The 20,959-nt window shown below is 42.5% G+C and overlaps 1 protein-coding gene across 3 annotated transcripts in view; it reads left to right on the top strand.

The window, feature by feature from the left end:
* The window catches only part of BTBD7 (BTB domain containing 7), a 58,560-nt gene extending 38,926 nt beyond the window's left edge, over positions 1-19,634 (top strand). For 2 of the 3 annotated variants that reach the window (XM_029061346.2, XM_029061339.2), the window contains 8 exons: positions 2,645-2,853; positions 5,735-5,810; positions 6,548-6,708; positions 7,760-7,903; positions 9,597-9,786; positions 12,074-12,252; positions 13,456-13,884; positions 14,219-17,665. In XM_029061346.2, coding sequence (XP_028917179.1) covers positions 2,645-2,853; positions 5,735-5,810; positions 6,548-6,708; positions 7,760-7,903; positions 9,597-9,786; positions 12,074-12,252; positions 13,456-13,884; positions 14,219-15,028 — 2,198 coding nt within the window. In that variant the 3' untranslated portion in view covers positions 15,029-17,665. Of the gene's footprint in view, positions 1-2,644; positions 2,854-5,734; positions 5,811-6,547; positions 6,709-7,759; positions 7,904-9,596; positions 9,787-12,073; positions 12,253-13,455; positions 13,885-14,218; positions 17,666-19,079 lie in introns of those variants that run through there. The other variant, XM_039911861.1, reaches the window with a different exon arrangement.
* Positions 19,635-20,959: the final 1,325 nt, after the last annotated feature.

Genomic DNA, 20,959 nt, shown 5'->3' with positions numbered 1-20,959 from the left:
CAGATCCATTTTCCCAAACTAGTAAGTGGTATTCAATATTAAATCTAAGCTTGTTCAAACTCTTCTACTATACAGAAGTATATTGGAGAATGCACTAACCAAACAGGTGAGGTCTTAAAGTCACCAGAAACTCCTCTGAGATAACTGTGCTTTGAAAGTACACACCCAAGAAGACATGCAGATGATAAAGAACCACTTTTCAGTGTCCATAAAGCACCATGGCCTGAAAATTAACTTGAAGGTTTATATTTCGGCATTAAGACTCCACATTAGCAGCACAAAGTTGAACTCTTGCTGAATTCTACTTAGACAACAGGAAAAGCAGTAGAAAACTGAATCAAAGTTGGAAATATTTGCTTTGGGAGACTAAGATGATGTGATAGTGGCACCACCCTATCAAATTGAAGGTCTGTGGCCCTGCTTTTGTGTCCAGCTGTTCTTCCTTTGCTAAATCTGATTGTGGGAGTATTTCTTTCGGGAGCATGTTGAACATCAAATGGTTAGATCAGATCCCAAACTAGGAGGCCGTAGAAGGCAATCTGACATCTACACAGCTTCAAAACCATACTTATTGCAACACATCTCTCCTGAGCAGCCTGGGTGTCAGGAAGGTACTCAAGCTCCTGTTCACGAGTGGGAGCGTGAGAACCTCTAAGAAGGTCGGGGAAAAAAAAATGTTTTAAAGGCCCAGGAAAGCAAATTTCAAAGCATGTGGTATAGCTGGAAGAAACTGAATGAAAAAATCCAGCCGGAGACTTCCCCAGTGTAGGGTAATTACAAACCTGGTGACCCTCAGGGCAAAGGCTTTAAATGGCGGAATAGAACGGTACCGGGAACTGAAGATACGGATGTGACAGCCGTACACAATATGGGAGGAATTGTCAGTCAGACTGGGCTTTTATCACTCACTCCCACACCCAGACAACTCTTTATATAGGTGTATCTCACATCTACCTACTTCACTAAAAGCCGGCACCTAGCACTTACGTACATGCCCTCCGTATTTATGTATATATGTTTATACGTGCAGGTATTTATTTTGATTGGTCTGTAAATATATTTGATGTCTGCCTCCCTCAGAGTATAAGCTCCTTGTGAACAAGAAGTGTCTCTTGTTGTTTTGTACTCCGCAAGGGTTATTGCAGTGCATTGCACTCAGTAAAGACTACCATTACTATTACCTTCTTTCCAAGGAGTGCCAGATTTTACAGAGACAATGTAGGCGGCACTATCGCTTTGCCCAGGATTCTTAAATCCTAAGGAATATTCAAATAATGGCAGAGCTCCTATTGTGGGTGTTTTGGGGGTTTAAATTACTAAAAAGTTTGAGATTCTGTAATTTATTTGATCTTAGGGAAGCTTTCCCTGACTAAGCCCTCCTCTCCTCTTCTCCCACTCCCTTCTGCACCGCTCTTCCCTGCTCCTTCATTCATCCTCCCTCCCATCCCCACAGCACATATGTATATATCTGTATGTGTCTGCAATTTATTTATTTGCTTATATTAATGTCTGTCTCCTCCTCTAGACTGGGAGCTCACTGTGGGCAGAGAATGTGTCTGGTTGTTATATTGAACTCTCTCAAGTGCTTAGTACAGTACTTTGCCCACAGTAAGTGGTCACTAAATGCGATTGAATGAATGAATGGATGGATCTGTGAGAGCATGAGACACTAAAAAATTTCAGTCTAGGTAGTAAGCTTAGTCATTTCAGACATCTTGCTTTTTATTAGCACTCTTGAATTAATATGTAGTTTTTAGAAGTATTTTATATAGTTTGGCTAAAATGAAACTTTTCAAATAGTAATATTGAACTTGAAAAATGAAGCTGTGGCTAATGGAAATTTAATTTTACGGGATTAAAAAAACCCCACCGAAACACGGGGTGAGTTCTCCTAAAGGTAATTTACAGTATCCTAGTTTCTTGTTGGTTAACTTTGCTCCTGCTGTATTTAAAGAAGGCATTTTTAGCATTCAAAGACTTAGTGGTCTCCCAGTATAGGATAAAATAATGCATTTGAACATCAATTACTAGGAAGGGAAATGAGATAATAAGGTTAGAAAAAGGTAGAGGAAAAATTATTTTTTTTTTTATTCGAGTTCATAAGAGTGAAAATTGGTTCATAACTTGTGTAATCTAACAAATGATTTTGAAAGATGGGGAGAGGAGTGGTCCTCCTGCAGCTGGTGGTGTCCCCAAATCATTTCCTATAATTTCTGTATTCATATTAATGTCTGTCTCCCCCTCTAGACTGTAGGCTCATTTTGGGCAGGAATGTGCCTGCCAACTCTGTTACATTGTATTCTCCCAAACATTTTAATATAGTGCTCTGCACACAGTAAGCACCCAATAAATTTCATTGTTGATGGTTTCCTATCATTTAGCCTCTCAGATCAGAATTATTGATTAATGTTTTGCCGGTATGACGTTATGCATCTCTTTCTCATTTTAATGGTACAGTACTGATTCTTTATATCCTAGTTCAGTAGGGTTATCAACATTTAGTATCTAACTCAAATTTAGCAGGCTTATAGCTACAGTAGTCTGATTTGGGATATTGAAAAAGTTCTATTCATATGAACAGTGCCCAGCACATTGCTGCTCAATCTGTAAGTGGTTATAAAAAGTGTTTGCACTCTCTTTTTAGGCTGTGAGGATATTATCGCTGAGAGCATCTCACTAGACACCTTAATCACCATTCTCAAGTGGAGTTCTCAGCCACATGGCTCCAAGTGGGTACATCGACAAGCTTTGCATTTCCTCTGTGAGGAATTTACCCAGGTCATGACTTCTGATGTTTTTTATGAACTCAACAAAGATCACCTACTTATTGCTATCCAGTCTGACTACTTACAGGTAATCATTTATACGTATCTTTCTTTTTTCTGCGGTGATTAGTCATCCGTAAAGAAGTTTGATTGCTCGTTGGTTACTATCTTAAAAGGAACAGGGGTGAATAAATGTGTTTTCATTGCATTACTAAAATGTATACTGAGACACTACTGAACCCTAAAAGTGGCTAGAGCCCGGGCCTGGGAGTCAGAAGGTCATGGGTTCTAATCCTAAATCTGCCACTTGTTTGCTGTGTGACCTTGGTTAAGTCACTTCATTTCTCTGGGGCTCAGTTCCCTCATCTGTAATATGGACATTGAGACTGTGAGCCCCAAATGGTACAGGAACTATGTCCAGCCCGATTTGCTTGTATCCACCCCAATGCTTAGTACAGTGCCTGGCACATAGTAAGCACTTAACAAATGCCATTATTATTAGAAGCCTAGTAATATTTTCCATTTTGAGTCTTTGAAAAGGCCTGAAGTACTAATTGGGTAAATACTATTTTCGGGATCTTGACTTGTAACTCAACCCAAGCAAACAGTGTGTGACATTGGTTGAAGAAGTAGTAGCCTGGAAACAATTGAAAGATTTCACTTAGAATATTTCCAGATTTTATTTTTTGACATTCTTTAGTTTTATCATGGAAATTGTAGACTTAAGCACCATAGTTTTACATTTTTTAACAATATTAATGAGTGCTTTGAAAAGAATATAGTGTTGTCCTGACTCCAAACATCAGATTCTAAGTGAATGGTGCTCAACAATACAGTTGGCATCTGTTTCCTGTTTTGTAAGTACATGTATATGATATGCTAAAGTTCATCAAGTCTCACAATTATGTGTGCTGTCTTTGGATTATTGAAAATCTGGTTCAGTAACTTCTGTTTGACTCAGTTCTCCAACAAGAATTTCATGTTAAGATTCAGATTATTACGTTCCCCCCTTGACCACTGCAAGCATGTGCACATCATTTTTTCCAGTATTGTATAGCATTGTATAGCAGCATAGGTCAACATAGGTCCACTTTGTTGAATGAGTATCCAGCTTCCCTAGCATTGTTCTTTTCTGAATACTTTTTCTTGATTTGTAGATATTCACTATTAGTAGAGTGCTCTGCACACAGTAAGCACTCAATAAATATGATTGACTTATTTGCTCTAGGCCATTGGGTTTTCTGAGGGTATTGGTTAATGGTTAGTGGCCTGACTGTTGGTTTCAGTCTAACTACTCATCCTTAAAAAACAAAACCTTACAGTGTGGTTGCAGATATGGATTTCTGCATTTTCTGCCCTGAATATGGAGCCAGCTCAATGTCCCCCATGGCCCCCAAAAGCCCTTGAGTCTGAATCCAGGATTCCTGTGTGAGACAACTCTGTCTTGGACCTGAGGAAAGCAGATAACCTAAAGGGAATCCCCAGGTCACAGCAACCTCTTGGCCAAAATTGTCCAAAACGGCCTCCGGCTTCAGGACGCAAGTGATTTTCAGATCGGAATCCTGGAGTCTTATGCGGCTCTGTGCTCATGTTGCAGGAGGCCACTCCAAAAGATTACTTAGGTCTGGAATGGGGTTCTTGATAGGAAGTACTGTCGGACTGAAGTGGCAAGGCCTCTACTCTCCCCACTGCTTCTCCAACTCTCTTTTCCCACGGCACTTCAGCTCTCTGTTTTCATTCCTCTCAAACTAACCTGCTCATTTTGCCCTCATCTCTCCTATCACCAACCATTTGCTCACTTACATCCTCCCTCCAGCTTTGTACTCTCTCCTGTTTCACTTCCAAAGTACCTCTGCTCTCCCCATCTTCACCACCCTTCCGGAATCACACTCCCTCCAATCAGCCAATCATTCATATTTATTGAGTGCTCACAGTGTGCAGAGCACCGTACTAAGCGTTAGGGAGAGTACAGTGTAGCAGTATAACAGAAATGTTCCCTGACCACAGCGAGCTTACGGTCCAGAGGGGGAGACAAACATTAATATAAATAAATTATGGATATGTACAAATGGGCTGCGGGGCTGAGGCGAGGGAATGAATAAAGAGAGCAAATCAGGGCCTCGCAGAAGGGAATGGGAGAAAAGGAAATGAGAGCTTAGATGGGGAAGGCCTCTTGGAGATGTGCCTTCGATAAGGCTCTGAAGGAGGGGAAAGTAATTGTGTCTCAGATATGAAGAAGGGAGGCATTCCAGGCCAGAGGAAGGATGTGGTAAGAGGTTGGTGGCAAGAGAGACAAAATAGAGGTTCAGTGAGTGTATTGGCATTAGAGGAGCGAAGTGTGCTGATGGGGTTGTAGTAGAGTAGCAAAGTGAGATAGGAGGGGGCAAGGTGATTGAATGCTTTGAAGCCACTGTTAAGTAGTTTCCGTTTGACATGAAGATAGGTGGGCAACCACTGAAAGTTCTTGAGGAGTGGGGAAGCATGGACTGAGCATTTTTGTAGAAAGACGATCCGGGCAGCATAGTGAAGTGTGGGCTGGAGTGGGGAGAGGCAGGAGCTGGGGAGATCAGCAAGGAGAAACCTCTTGGTGGAGAACTCTGCCCTGGCCAGAGAAGTCCATGGGGGTATCGGTTCTTCTCAGGCCTTACCGGTCAGCAGAATGCCTCAGTGCAACCTCCCATACTAGGCACAAAAGTACAGTTTGCTAGTGGCAACCCAGTGTTGTGTGTTTCAAGCAACGGCTTGGATGTTTTAGTCTTTTTAGTTTCCTTACACTATTCCTCAGGGCTTAATATAGTACTCTGCACCAAATAAGCACTTAAATGAATTAATAATTCTAATGTTCTGGGAAATGCTGTTTTTCCCAGCAGTTCCAATTGAAAATTTCCATCTGTTGGTTAATTCACTGACTGTAATTTTTAACCCTAAATAAATGATGCTAAGGTGAATGTACTTGAATTCTGTTGCAGGCAAGTGAGCAAGATATCCTTAAATATCTCGTCAAATGGGGAGAACATCAGTTAATAAAAAGAATAGCAGACAGAGGTAAGAACTTTAAAATAATGCGTAGCCTAGACACTTCAGTTGGCGTGATGCTCACTAAACATTCTGAAATGTGTATAGCAGCAAGGCAGCTTCTCTACTTGCATGAGGAAGATGAGAATTTTATGCCAGGCCAATGGAAAAAGGTGCTGTTTTATTTGTAAAGCCAGTATACTTTCATCTGGAAAGGTAGATGAGGTACTTTATTATGGTATAGGTTAGTTTTGAAGTTTTTTCTGAAGCTTCTGCAAATGTGTGCCCTGCCGACGTACAGATCTTCAGTGCGTAGCCTGGGTTGCAGCGATGATCCAGCCAGGTTGGTGTTTGATCTCTGGCAGTGTTAACAAAGGATGGTTGGAGGAATTCTTACCCTCATTCTCATGTTAACAGATACATCATCTAACCCTTCACGGGTAAAACTGTAAGGCAGAAAAAGTCACAAGTATTACAGTGTGAGATTATGAGACATGATGTATTTTATTTTGTAATATAGAGAAAAGTGAACCTCTGAGTAGGTTCTAATGCCTTGAAGTAGTTCAATTTGGATCAAACTCATGGTCTCTCCTTTCCCATTACACATACAAACCAAAAAAAAAGTCTTAGGGGTTAAGGCTTTTTCCGTAACATAAATGTAATTCGTTGTAATTTTTTTGAAGGCATTGTCCTTGTGTCTTGGTGCAGTAGCAGAGAAAGGAATATTTTCCTCATGTAACTTCTTTTTCTCCTCATCTGCCTTCTAGAGCCAAACTTGCTGAGTGGCACAGCCCATAGTGTGAACAAGAGAGGTGTAAAGAGGCGAGACCTGGATGTTGAAGAGCTTAGAGAAATTCTTTCTTCTCTCTTACCTTTTGTCCGTATTGAGCACATTCTGCCTATGAACAGTGAAATCCTGAGTGATGCTGTAAGTCATTTTTCCTTCAGCTCTGTCTTGCAAAAGAAATGCAGTTAATACAAAATAGATGTGTCTTTTCAAGCCAATATCAGCCCTTGTTTGTATCTCACTGCTAGAAAGTTTCATAATCAGCCAAACTGATAAAGTTCCATTGACTGCTTCTGCGGCCCTTCCATTGCTTTACTCTTGCCCCACCAGTCGTCAGCAAGATTGGGGGCAAGAGGTGAGGAATTAATAGGAGTTTTCATTGAGAGAAGCCACTGACACTGCTCAAGTATTAAGTTGCTCACGTTCCATAGATCATTCATTACACACCACGCCCAGATTGCAGATGTTTCGGATGGCTCACGTCCAGGCTTTTGGACCCAAGAGGTCCTGATTCGAAGAAGGAAAACAAGTAGCAAGCTTACCGTCCTTGGCGGCTCTTCCCGAACAATAAGAAGTTCAAGGAGAGGCTGGAGCATAAAATTGTGAATGCCTCCATTAGGTAGTGACCTCCTTGAGGATCTTTTGCTTCTGCTCTACTCTTGGATTTTCCTTAGCATGGAAACCACCAAGACTGTAACTCCTGCACTTGAAGAGAACGGACAGTACACCCAGTTCTCCTAGGATGTGGGCCTTGTGTGCTTGAGAAACCTGAGACTTTGTACTCACCCTGTCTGATGCCGCAGTTGTGCATACAAACAGTTCCTTCCTGCATTGCTGGACACCCTATCTGGATAGGCTCACACTGTCCAGCAAACATTCCCTAATTCCCTAACAACCTTCTAGCCAACATGTATATTGGAAACTGATCTAATTATCTCATTTCTGCTCAGTGCTTAGCACAGTGCTTTGACACAAAATAAGCACTTAATTACCACTCTGTAAAAGAAAACTGAGTGTACTTGGAAATTTTATGGATGAATGTGGAATTTGAAATGAAGGGTGAAATCTTAGAGGTTGCTGCCTTACTGCCATACAAAACAGCTCTTCCCAAACAAGTAATCATAGTGTCTTATGACTGCAACTTGTTTTTATCTCAATCTCCACTTTTCTTTTTTTTTCTTCCATTTTTAAGTTGAAGCGAGGCTTGATAAGCACCCCTCCATCGGATATGCTGCCAACAGCTGAAGGCGGAAAATCGAATGCTTGGTTACGTCAAAAAAATGCTGGGATATATGTCCGACCCAGGCTTTTTTCTCCATATGTGGAAGAGGCGAAGGTAACAAGTGGTTTGAGATTTTGAAAGGCTTAATTACAGCTGGGTAAAATAGTAATTATTAAAACAAATTTTTAAAGCTTTGCGCCTTCTAAGCATTCTGCTTTTGTACTTTTTCAATAGTGTTTTTGTTAATGACTATCACTTTGTGAAATTTATCACCCTTAAGAAAGCTCAATTTCAATAGAAGTTTCTCAGCTGTTCTGCCTGGCTATGAAATAGGGTAACCACTCTGCAAAAATGGTCTAATATTTACTATTTTAGTCAAACCTTAGCGATGCCATGCTTGATGTCTGTGCTTCTAAAATTTTTCACTTCAGAATATTGGAAATTTTTTTTTAATTTTGAAAAAGATGCACAAAACAATCCTTCAGCCTAATTTTCATTCTAAGAAAAAGAAATAACTCACCTGTGGAAACCGATGGGATTGATATGATAGGATTAATATCAACCAACCAGGGTAACTTTTGGATTGTATTTTGAGAAGAGGACACGCTTGAAAGAATAGACACAACTGTTATTCCTTCAAGACCATATTTTGAAAAGGAAGCTAGTTGTTTGAGGGTCTTGATAAATTCTTTGGCCATTTTTTTTATACTAGTTCTTTCAGTAAGCCATGCTAAGGAAAAGGATTTGTAAGATAAGTTTCTTATGCCCTTAGAGAGTGGTTGGTAGTTGAATAATTTTTGCAGTGCAAGAAGGACAATACTGTATTGGCCACTGACGGGAGATAGAAGGCCCAGTCAAAGCAGGGCATCCAAACAGAGACATATAAACGTTCCTCAGATCTAAACAGGGCCTAAAAACAAGCTGAGTCCTAGTTCTAGCTTTAAACCCGAACTCTCCAGCAGGAAAAGTGTTTAATCTTTCCCAGGGCCTTCCCAAGTGGATTGATTTTGTTGGAGCAGCTGAAAGAAAGTTGATATATGTTTGTTCGTTTTCTTTATTCTACTCAGGAGTAGAAGTATCACTTGATGGGACAGAATTTCCCTCCATCTTTAGCTCATCTCCACTTTCCCAACCTGACTGAGAAGGGACTGATGTCCCCATTGTAGACTGGGTATCTTATCAGACTACACCCCTCAGAGAGCCCTTGTTGCTAAGAATGCCATATCCCCTTTGTTTCCCTGGCCAACCCTGCCATCCCCTGACTGGCCAAGTGAAGGCAAAGATACCGAGGCACCAAGAACTTCATGTGTAAATAGCCTCCAAAAATTCAAATGTAAATTCTGAGTAATAGTGTAGGCATCCCCAGAAGTTCTGCTGTATTCATGTCAAGAGTTCAAACTTCGGTTGCATTGAGCTTAAGATGATCCTTGAATGCAGCTGTATTTTAAAATACCTCTGGAATATCATCACACTATTTTATAGTGACTTCTTGCATATCTCTCTGACATGATACCTCCCAGTTTATCGTTGTTATTGATCTCATTTCCCCATCAGTATCATTTCCCTATCAGAATCACTCAGCTCATGTTTCCTTAAAAGTAGTCCAGATACGAGAGAACTTTTAAGAGCTAATTCTGTATATAAGGATTTTTAAATTTTAGAAAGTACATTCTCTCTTAAAAATATTGTAAAGAAAACTCAGTGGAAACAAGTAAGTTCTGTCTTGCGTGGTTAACTTGGGAAATGCAACTGTGGTCAATAATGGGATGTTCTCTAATGCTATTTTATATTTAATGGCATATTTCAGTCTGTGCTAGATGAGATGATGGTGGAACAAACAGATCTCGTTCGTTTGAGGATGGTTAGAATGTCCAATGTACCTGACACACTTTACATGGTAAACAATGCAGTACCACAGTGCTGTCATATGATCAGCCACCAGCAAATCAGCAGTAACCAGTCCAGCCCTCCTTCAGTTGTAGCCAATGAAATTCCAGGTAAGAATATTATGTTGAGCAGTTTTTGTGGGACTGGAAAAATTCTTTTTTTTTCCCCGAAATTCATGGGTTGAATACCTACCTCTGTTCTAGCTTGTCTGGGAGTCCATCTACCCACCCAAACCCTGTCCTCCCCGGTCTTTCCCATTACTAGACAACACCACTATCCTTCATTTTTCAAGGCTGTAACTTTGGCGTTATCCTCAACTCAGTCCATTCAGTCCTACCATTCAGTCCACATATTTGGTCTGTCACTAAATCCTGCTGGTTCTACCTTCACATCATCTTTAGAATCTATCCCTTCCTCTCCACCCAAACTGCTTCCATGCTGATCCAAAACCTCATTTCCCTCCTTGATGAGCCTCCTCACTTACCTCCTCACCTCCTCTCTCTTTTCCACACTGCTGCCCAGATAATTTTTCGTAAAAAACCAAAAAAACACATCCCCTGAAACATCCAGTGGTTGCCCATCCATCCCCACACCAAACAGAGATTACTTTCCATTGGCTTAAAAGCGCACCGTCAGCTCTAGCTCCCCTTCCTGCTACAACCCAGCCCTCACACTTTGCTCCTCTAACGCAAACCCACTCACTGTACCTCAATCTCAGCTTTCTTGCTGCTGACCCCTTGCCCCCTTCCTCCCTCCTGCCTGCCTCCATCCTTCTCGCTTCATGTCTGACAGACCACCATCCTCTCCGTCTTCAAAGCTGTACAAAATCAGGTCTCCTCCAAGAAGGCTTCTCTGACTGAGTCTTCACTTACCCTATTCACTCTCCCTTTTATTTCACCAATGTATTTGGGTCCGTACCCTTGAACACTTTGATTTTTCACCCTACCCCCTCAGCACTCCATCTATAATTTATTTTAATGTCTGTCTCCGTCTCTAGTTTCTAATCTTCTTGTGATCAGGGATCACATTTACCTACTCTATTGTATTGTACTCTCCCAAGTGCTTAGAAGAATAGCAGCAAGACTTTTTGAGAAGGAGCCTAGTCTAGTGGATAGAGCATGAGCTCGGGAGTCAAAAGGACCTGGGTTCTGATCCTGGCTCTGCCACTTGTCTGCCGTGTCCTTGGGCAGGTCGCTTGACCTCTGTGTGCCTCAGATACCTCCTCTTACAATGGGGATTAAGATTGTGAGACCCATGTTGGGCAGGGACTGTGTCCAACCTGATCTGCTTGTATCTACCCCAGTGCTTAGAATAGACCCTGGCACGTAGTAGATCCTTAACAGATACCATAAATAAAAAAGTACTCTGCAAACAATAAATGCTCAATAAATATCCCAAGAAATGCCTTTCTCTTTCCTTTTGTCTTACCTCTTTATCTTTTTCTTCTTGATTACTATTAGGTATTTAAATTTTCTTTATAGCTTTAATCAGTACTAGTAAGGCTTCCATGGAGCAGTGGTGAAGTTTACCCCCCCATTCGTCTTTCTCTTCCACCAGTCCTCCCTCTCCACTTTTCATCTCTCCAGTATTCAGTCATTCAGTCATTGGTTTTTATTGAGCACCTACTGAGAACTAGACACTGTACTAAACGTTTGGGAAACTAAAACCATTCATTCAATAGTATTTATTGAGCGCTTACTATGTGCAGAGCACTGTACTAAGCGCTTGGGATGAACAAGTCGGCAACAGATACAGTCCCTGCCGTTTGACGGGCTTACAGTCTAATCGGGGGAGACGGACAGACAAGAACAATGGCACTAAACAGCGTCAAGGGGAAGAACATCTCGTAAAAACAATGGCAACTAAATAGAATCAAGGCGATGTACAATTCATTAACAAAATAAATAGGGTAACGAAAATATATACAGTTGAGCGGACGGGTACAGTGCTGTGGGGATGGGAAGGGAGAGGTGGAGGAGCAGAGGGAAAAGGGGAAAATGAGGCTTTAGCTGCGGAGAGGTAAAGGGGGGATGGCAGAGGGAGTAGAGGGGGAAGAGGAGCTCAGTCTGGGAAGGCCTCTTGGAGGAGGTGATTTTTAAGTAAGGTTTTGAAGAGGGAAAGAGAATCAGTTTGGCGGAGGTGAGGAGGGAGGGCGTTCCTAGCAAGAAACACACCACGATGTCAGGTCCCAACACCCCTGGAGTATATAGTCAGTGGAGTTGGCAACTGTGAACATTAATGACATCTTCCTTGGATTGTTAGCCTAAGGTGTCTGTTTTTGAATGGAAAGGTAGTGCCACGTGACTCCATAAATATCCCCCAATGCATTATTGATAATAGAAGATAATCCAGTATGAGCATTCTTTTTTTATTTTTCTCCCCATTTTTTAACCTCAGTACCCCGCTTGCTTGTTGTGAAAGAGATGGTCAAACGTCTCCAGGAGCTCCGACACACCGAACAGGTCCAAAGAGCATATGCTCTTAACTGTGGAGAAGGAGCCACTGTCAGCTATGAAATCCAGATTCGGGTTCTGCGGGAATTTGGCCTGGCAGATGCTGCAGCAGAACTTTTGCAGGTATGAAGCAGTATTGCATTTAAGCAACAGAATGAGAGAAAGTAGATGCAGTTCTCCTATAACATGAGGGCTCGGTTTTTGTGAAGCCCCACTCTGGAGTCCTCACCCATTCCAGTACCGCTTACATGGGCACGAGTCATTTCTTTCGATACTGCATTTTGCCCTAGCCAAACAGGCTGATGGTACAAGAGGAATATTCCCAAGTTGAAATAGTCGAGCCATGTGCTATGGCAGAACTCAGTATACTTGGGTAAAAAATAACCCTGGCTTATCAGTCAGGTATATATTGAGCTCCTACTGTATGCAGAACATTGTTCTAATCAATCAGCCAGTCATATTGAGCACTTACTATACTCTACTAAGCTTTTGGGAGAGTACAATGCAACAGAATTAGCAGGCACGTTTCCTGCCTATAACAAAATTACAGTCTAGCCAGGGACACAGACATCAATATGAATAAGTAATTTGAGAGAATGCAGTAAAGATAGAAAATGTTCCCTACCCTTAAGGAGCTTTTGGATTAGTGAGGGAGACATAAAACAAGGGAGAGAGGAGAAGGGCTATCAGAAGGGCTGCATCCAGCAGATATGAAGGACAAGGGAAATCCCAGTCAGGAGGGAGGGTTTACAACAGGAATCGGCGACTAAGGTTGAGAATGAGCCACAATAAGAAGGTGACCTTGGGAGAAATGGAGAGTATCACCTTTTGTGGGAGAAGATGGAGGCCAAGTGAGAGGAAGAGAGCTTGATGGAAGCCAGTAGTCAGGAGTTTCTGTTTGATGGGAAGACAGAGAAAGAGGGTACCCCTAAAAAAAAAAGCAACCCAAGTTGCAGGCTTTTCTCTGTTCTTTTTTTTGTTTTGTTTTTTTCATTTGTTTTTTAGGACTACTTGTTTAAATTTTTGCTTGAAAAGAGTGTTACTTATCATTGTGCACATCTTATAAGTGGCACATTTGCTAGAGAAATTCTTGTGAGTGACTGTACTACTTTATTCAGAAGACTTTTTGTGTTGGGCATTTTTAGCTGGGCTTCTAGACCAGGAAAGCTTGTCTACCAAAGTGAAAATGTTGGTAATGTTATCCTTTTAAGGTGTTCATAAATAGATTATTTTAGTCACCTTGCCAGTTTCTATCTAAAACAAGCTAGCGACGTGCTCAGACTTCCTAACGCTACGTACTTTTTTTCCTCTCTTCTTCCTTCATAGAATCCTCACAAGTTCTTTCCTGACGAGCGCTTTGGGGATGAAAGTCCGCTCTTGACCGGGAGACAATCTGGGCGCTGTCGAGTGAACAGTACTCCCACTGCAGAAACCATGTTTACAGATCTAGACTCTTTTGTGGCCTTCCATCCACCATTGCCCCCTCCTCCCCCTCCTTACCACCCCCCAGCCACTCCCATCCAAAGCCAGTTCAAAGTTGGTTGGAAGCAAAGGATGCCCAGCCAGCATCCTTCCCGTTCCTTTTCCTATCCCTGCAACCACTCACTGTTTCACTCCAGGACAGCTCCTAAAGCCGCTCCTCCGGTCTACTTACCTGGTGTCAAAGCAGCACCGCCCGATTGCACTAATACCACCGGGCTGGGGAGACAGACAGTCGCCGCAGCGGCGGCAGGGATGGCGGCCGAGAAGCCAGCGGTAAGCCTCTGTCAACCCACTTCTCGTAACGTGCGTGGAAGCTCCTCGAGGGCAGGGGTGGCGTCTCTTAGTTCTCTCGTAGTCCCCCGAGTGTTTGGTAACCCTGCCCTGCGCACAGTAGGTGCTCAGTACCTAGCTGTGATTGATTTGGGGTGCTTGAAAGAAGAGGCGCAGCTGTCGGACCTGCCCGGGGCGGGGAGAGGTTTGGTGAAATGGTCCAGGCGTAGGGCGTTGCGGTTGTCCTCTTTGAAACTTACCCAGAAAAAGCACAGGCCCGGCTGTAAATATGCCTACCCCTGAATCCCGTCTCTCTCCCTCCGCTTTCCTTCTCCAGTGTACTCAGCCCGGGCTAAACGAACTCATGCCAGATATCGCTATGGGGGTGTCGACAATGTCACTCAAGGACAGGAGGCTGCCCGAACTCGCCGTGGACACGGAGCCGAGCCAGCCGGTTTCCGAAGTCGGATCGGGACCGCCCCCGCACGTGTCCTGTATCCCGCCCAGGCACCCGCAGAGTTCCCGCAAGAAGTACTCAATGGAGCAAAAATCAGACGCTCGCGAGAATCAGCAGGAATATCCAGATTTCTACGACTTCTCAAATGCCGCTTGCAGACCTTCTACTCCAGCTCCCACCCGACACCCCCCCTCACCCTCCCAAGGTAGATATTTCGGTCCAGATCTGTATAGCCACAGTAAGGCCTCACCGAGTGGCCTAAACTACCTGCCTAGCCAGATATCTCCTAAAAAGCAAGAAGAAATTAGGAGAGAGTATGGGTTCTCCCAAGACGGCCACCCCCACAGACAAAAGAACGAGCCAATCCACCTCGACGTCGTAGAACAGCCTCCCCAGCGTTTGGACTTAGCTTTGACTGCCCAGGAAAATTCTAGCAATGGCCCGGCTCACGTTAGGGGACGAACAAAAATAGAAACGGACCTGACGTACGGGCTGACGTCTAACAGACCCCCGCTCTCCGCATACGGCTCTGAAGCTCATGAAGAGAGGCCCAGTCGGAGACTGGCAGACGGTGAGTCCTTGGCACTCGGAGCACGGAGAAATAGCGATTTGGAAAGAGAAGATTCAGTAAGCAGAGGAAGGAGGTCCCCCAGCAAACCGGACTTCTTATACAAAAAGTCTGCCTTGTGAAAGCCGCTTCCAAGTTCTCTGTGCCTAGGAGACGTAAGACATCCCATTTTACAACTCTGGATCTGACAGTGGTCAGACTGGTGAATTATGCCAGCCATTAACTCAGTTTTGCTTTGTTTTGCTCACGTTTTTGTTCGTTCACGTTTAGTAGACGTAGCATGCCTCGGGGCCAGGGGGTGGTTTTGTTTGCTTTTTTAATTTTATTTTATTTTATTTTTTTGAATGCTGCTTCTGGTTTTATTTTGTGCTCTGAGCAGTTGAGTTAAGAAAGCCTTTTAAAAAGAAAGCAGGCTGGCACTTTTTTATAAATTAAGTTTTTTTGCACCTGTACATTTATTATTTAACCTGTATTAATTTTTGTATCAATATGTCAAACTGTATCACCTACAGTTAAAGGACTGTATTTTCATACTTTTACACTTTAACTTTCATCAATCAATTTCCATGTGCAGGGGGTTGCACACTGAAATGTATTTTCTTACGAGATAGTTATACTGTGTTTATTTTTCAATTATTATAGGAATTCCAAAGAACAGCACATCAAAATGCTCCTCTTTTTCGTAGCTGTTTTAGTTCAGAAATCTGCCTGACCAGTCTCTACTCAAAAGAATCTGTTGGGGGTTATTTTGTTTGTTTTTGGGGGATTTTTTTTGTTTTTTTTCACAAAGTCATGGGAGCTGGTGGCCTTTTCTCCATCAAGCATCCACTCAGGATCCTTATGTTTTCTGGTTTCGTTCGGAATGTGAAAAATCTTGTGGGACCTTAAAAAATAGAAGCAAAAAGAAAAGGCCTTCTTTAGTCTGCCTGAAATCTCTGGGTTTACCTATAGTGGAGATTTGGAATAGAGTCACTGCAAATTCAGGTAATGCAGTTTAAACTGTGGTTAAAATACGTATAGAGACGATCAAATTCATTCCAAATTTGCAAGCCTTGGGAATAACGTTAACTTAGATTTATGAATCTGAGATTAATTCGAGATTGGGATGGGAAGGAGGAGAAAGGAGAACAAGAGAACTGCTAGTTGCTTTCAGTGGTCCTGCTGCCTATGAGGGAAAAAAAAATTAAGGGCTTCAGTGTTAAGAATGACATGAAATGCTTTCTAAGCATCTGTATATTATAAGTGTCTTTAATTGTGATTAACTCATTTTGATGTCCTGTCAAGGAAATTTTGGAATTTTCAGTAGAATCTGCTAACTGTGTGGTGCATAACGCTTTAAGTCACCAAAAAAAAAAAAAATCAGTTATACACTAAATGTCCTACTTGAATTCCAATGGAAATACTGGTTTGGACATTTTATCTATCGGTTGCAGCACATGGGGATATTTTAAGATTTCTCTAGGAGAACCATGTGTGAGCTAAGGACTGTTTTTTTAACCTTCAGTGTAGAAATGTATTGGTGTTTGTGCTTTGTGCGTTAATTTTGTATTCCTTCCTCCCCTGCCCCTCACCCCCCCACCCCAACTCATCCAAAAGTAGCACTTGGAAAAACAAAAAGGCTCCCTGAATACCCCGTGCCCTAAAAACCAAGTAAATCTCTGAAACCTATACATACCTAAACTATGCAGGACTCGGGAGCCATTTCAAGCTACCAAATGAATTATATACGCTTTCTTTTTTTAGAAAGTCTCTGTTGGGTGGCAACTCATATTCTTTTCCTGATCAACTGTAGTTCCTCCTGAAAAATTTTGTTTCCAACCATTCCCTGTGGATGTGCACTCAGGAATAATGTCACTGACCACATTTCTGACCCCAACAATGTTCTAGTCAGCTTAGTGAACACAGGTAAGACCCTGTGAGTCCTGTGCTGCCCTAACTGGTAAACTCCCTCCGAACTGTCTTTTACTGGTCATTGTAAACTCATTTCTCCAGAATCACCCTGTGGTAAACCTGCCCTTGCAGGCTCCTTTCTGGTATTCAGAATCACTGGAATCTCCTACCCATTTGGGGGACTCTAAGTCCAGAGATTAGTCGTCCTCACAGGCCTGATTTTTGAATCTGCCTTTCATGGAAAATAGGTTGGTTGATGCCAGCCCAGTCTGTGAACTGTGTGTGTTACACCTGAATCAGTTATGATCCGATGTAAATTTTCTGCCAAAATAAGTTCAGGGGCGGGGGGAATGCTTGTAGTACAGTTCAGAATCTCATTTCTCTGCCTTGTGAAATATCTTATCCCCATTCAGACTGTCGTTTAGGCCATTGCTTTCGGTTCCACAATTTAAATTTAGCGTCCTCGTCCCCTCCAAAAGTAAATTATGGTCTGTGTCTAATTGTAAATAATGCTTCCTCCTTAACAACTCAACTTTCTGGAGTTTGGTCAGTTGAAAAACTGGTTAAATATTGTTCTTCGTTTAGAGAAAAACTGCTTTAGATCACCCTGTCTCACAAAAGGGTTGAGCAGATGTAGCAGGTATGTCTCATAGGTTTAAGTATTAGTCATTTTAATGAATCTCCTGGGTGTATGGTAAAATAGGCAAAGTAGCATATTGTATTTAGGCTTGCAAATACCCGATGAGCTTTTTTTGTGGTTAAATGATGACTTCGCCATAAGAACTCTAAAAACAAAACAATTGTATACATGCCGTGAGAGCTAGCGTTTCGCACGACACACAAACTCTAAAAAAAAAAAAATGATCGTGTAGATACCAGAACTCCTTTCTTTGAAGGCCCCAAGGCAGCCAAGGCACTCAATTTAGAGTGCCTACCCTTTCGGTGCCCATAATGTGTCAGGAAGAGAGTTAGTTCACATCATAATGTGTCAAGCAGAGAAGATCCTTTCCTGAAAGTGCTGTTTTTTTCAATGGCCATTTCTTGTCTTTTTTTAAAAAAAAAAAAGGTGGTTTTTTTTTATTTAAATTGATTTAAATACATGGCATTTTTAAATGGTTCACTAAGTACCAGGCACTGTACTAAGTGCTGGGGTAGATAGAAGCTAATCAGGTTAGACACGGTCCATGTCCACAAGGGGCTCATAGTCTCCCCATTTTACAGGTGAGGTAACTGAGGCACAGAGAAGTGACTTAGCCTAGGTCACAGAGCAGACGAGTGGCAGAGTCGGGATTAGAACGCAAGTCCTCTGACTGCTCCTTAATTTGAGGTATCATCTGTGGTTCTTGAGGGAAAACATTGCAGAATAGAGATTCTTAAATAATTTCCTAACCCTGATATTTTGATTTTTTTTTTAAATGTAGCTACTTCTCAGAACCCTCATTAGCTTTCCAAGGCAGATGACCCTCAGGCCTAAGCTGTTCTTACATGTTCTTACATTTCATTAGCCAGTTAAACTTTTGAACTTACTCTTTTTTTTTTTTTTTTGGTTTGATAACATTGGGGTTTGTTGGTTTTTTTCCTTATGTTAGGGGCACAATATCTGTAAAACTAGACCAAACAGTAGTAGGGAGTTACGGCTGGGAACGTGGAGAAGGACACATCAGGGTCCATCTTTACAGGAATGAGGCTGTCCATTTCATCTCCACCCCCATCTCCCTCCGAAAGGAGCGTGACCCGCCCGCTGAATTACACTTGAATGTTTTTCACTCAGAGGGACATTTCTGTATGTAAGAAAAGAAAACAAATCCATACTCATAAAGTACCTACAAGGCCATCGGCAGTTCTAACACATTCACACCCTTCATTTTAATGGGGCTTTTCCCTCTTCTGGTTGATTTACTCTTTGTATCAATTCACTTAAAAAAAAAAAAAAAAACCTCAGTACAGATGGTATCGCTAAAATAGGGTAGTGTACACACTGCTGGAAGGTATCTTACCATTTCAGTGCTAGCACCTTGGTGTAAATAACTTCTCTTCTGAAGAAGTTGCAACTCTTCGTCTTTGCTGTCCCATAGATTGCAATCACTGGCGATGTGTCGTCTTTGATTTTTTTTCCTTTAATCAAAAATCCTTAAAGATATTTTTGTCAACTCTCTGTAGTCTAAAAAAATCACAATGCTGTGACCATTTCTGTCGAAAGATTAATCGGAAGTGTTCTGTTATTTGTCTTGGAAAGTCTTGAAAATATTTGCTTCACTGTGTAATTTGTTTTGGTTTTTTTAGTGACGGACATGCTGTGGAACATCTTATTTGTGCATATGTTTGCGACAATGTATCCATTTCTAATGTGCATCTGGTGAGTTCCCCTGCTAATGGGTGGGGTAGCCAAAAGGCAAAAACAAAGCTAGGGCTCCAGTTGGGATTTGTGTAATTCATACTTCTGACAGGTGGTATTTTTTGTTGTTGTCGTCGTGCTGTTACTAGTATAAAGTCAAGTGCCTTCAATGCTAAAGGCTCAGAAAATTTTCTTAAACTGATTTCATGTCCTATGCAAGTGTTTTCTACAACCTGCATAACCAGTACTTTGTAAAACTTGTTTACGCTTCAATTGTACATAGTGTTTTTAAAAAAAAACTATAGTATTTTTATTTAGGTACCTCCAAACTTGAATTCCAGTCCGTGTGAGGCATTGTAAAACAATACATTTCTCTTTTGAGTACCATTACAGTTGTACAAAGGTTTTCACTGGTTCTATTTTTCTACTGTTACTGAGAGAAGCATGTAACACTGACTTTATCCTACATATAGATGGCATTTCAATAAATGGCTTGTATAGAACTTGTTGGAGTTGAGGAGCATCTCTGTGACTCAGTGGGTTTACGACCCCCAGGACCAGCCTCCCCGCCGACATCCCCGCCTCCTGTCTCTCCCCTCTCCAGTCTGTAGTTCACTCTTCCCCTCTGATCATTTTTCTAAACGACCGTCCAGCCCTCGTCTCCCCTCTCCTGAAAAATCTCCAGTGGTTGCCCATCCACCTCCGCGTCAGATAGAAACTTATTGCCGTCAGCTTTAAGGCACTCAATCAACTCTCCTCCTCCTTGGCCTCGCTGATCTACTACTACAGCTCAGCCCGCACACTTTACTTCTCTAACACCGACTTATCTACCGTACTCGATCTCGTCTTCCTTGCCGTTGACTGCTTGCCCGGAACACCCTCCCACTTGTGTCTGACAGACCACCGCTCCTCAATGCCATCCAAAGATCCTGTCTCCTCCAAGAGATCTTCCCTGACAAAGCCAGCATTTTCCCGACTCACCCTCCCACGTCGCTCATGCCCTGGATCCGCACCCCCAAAACAATTGATATTCACCCTACCCTCAGCCCCACAGCACTTTATGCGTGTAGTCTAACACTCTGCTATTTCCCCTACCTGCGATTTATTTTCCTGCTTGTCTCCCCCTCTAAATCCTTAACTCTTTTAAGGGCAGGGGTCGTGTCTACCAACTCTATTGTTCTCTCCCAAGGTCTCGGTACAGAGCTCCGCACCCGGTAAGTGCTCAGTAAATTATATTGACAGAAGACCCAGTTGACCTTGGGGGCAGTGGAAACCTAGAGGCCTCCCTGAACACCTCACCGCAGCCCTACCTCCATAGAAACTTTCTTTCCTCCCCGACTGCGATGAGGCTTATTTTAGAGAGCAGCCACACCGGAGTGGGAGAGGGAGTGTGGAGGAGCAGGAAATGGAGTAGGGTTAGGGTTAGAGGAGTATGCACGGGGGCTGCTGAGACCGGGGGGGCTCTGGGCACCTGCCCCTAACTGGTGGGAGAAGGGGCAGCCCTGACCGTACTGGGCATCGCTGTTCTCTGAGTTCACAGGAGACAGTACTGGAGGAGCTTATCCTTTCATGTGGGTGAGCCAGAGATTGCCACCCTTGGTGAAACGATAGGAGAGATAATAATGGCCAAGTCCAGGAAAGCAAATTTTGTTTTTCCCTTTTTTTTTTTTTTAAAAAAAACCAGTACTTATTCTAAGCACTAGGGTAGATACAAGTTAACCAGGTCGGACACGGTCCCTGTCCCCCACATTGGGCTCTCACTCTTAATCCCCATTTTTTGCAGATGAGGTCACTGAGCCTTAGAGAAGTTAAGTGACTTGCCCAAGGT

This window comes from Ornithorhynchus anatinus, chromosome 1 (genome assembly GCF_004115215.2).
Source record: "Ornithorhynchus anatinus isolate Pmale09 chromosome 1, mOrnAna1.pri.v4, whole genome shotgun sequence".
In the NCBI taxonomy this organism is placed as follows: domain Eukaryota; kingdom Metazoa; phylum Chordata; class Mammalia; order Monotremata; family Ornithorhynchidae; genus Ornithorhynchus; species Ornithorhynchus anatinus.
Note: the sequence above shows the minus strand (reverse complement) of the source record. Positions and strands in the feature narration are given on the sequence as shown.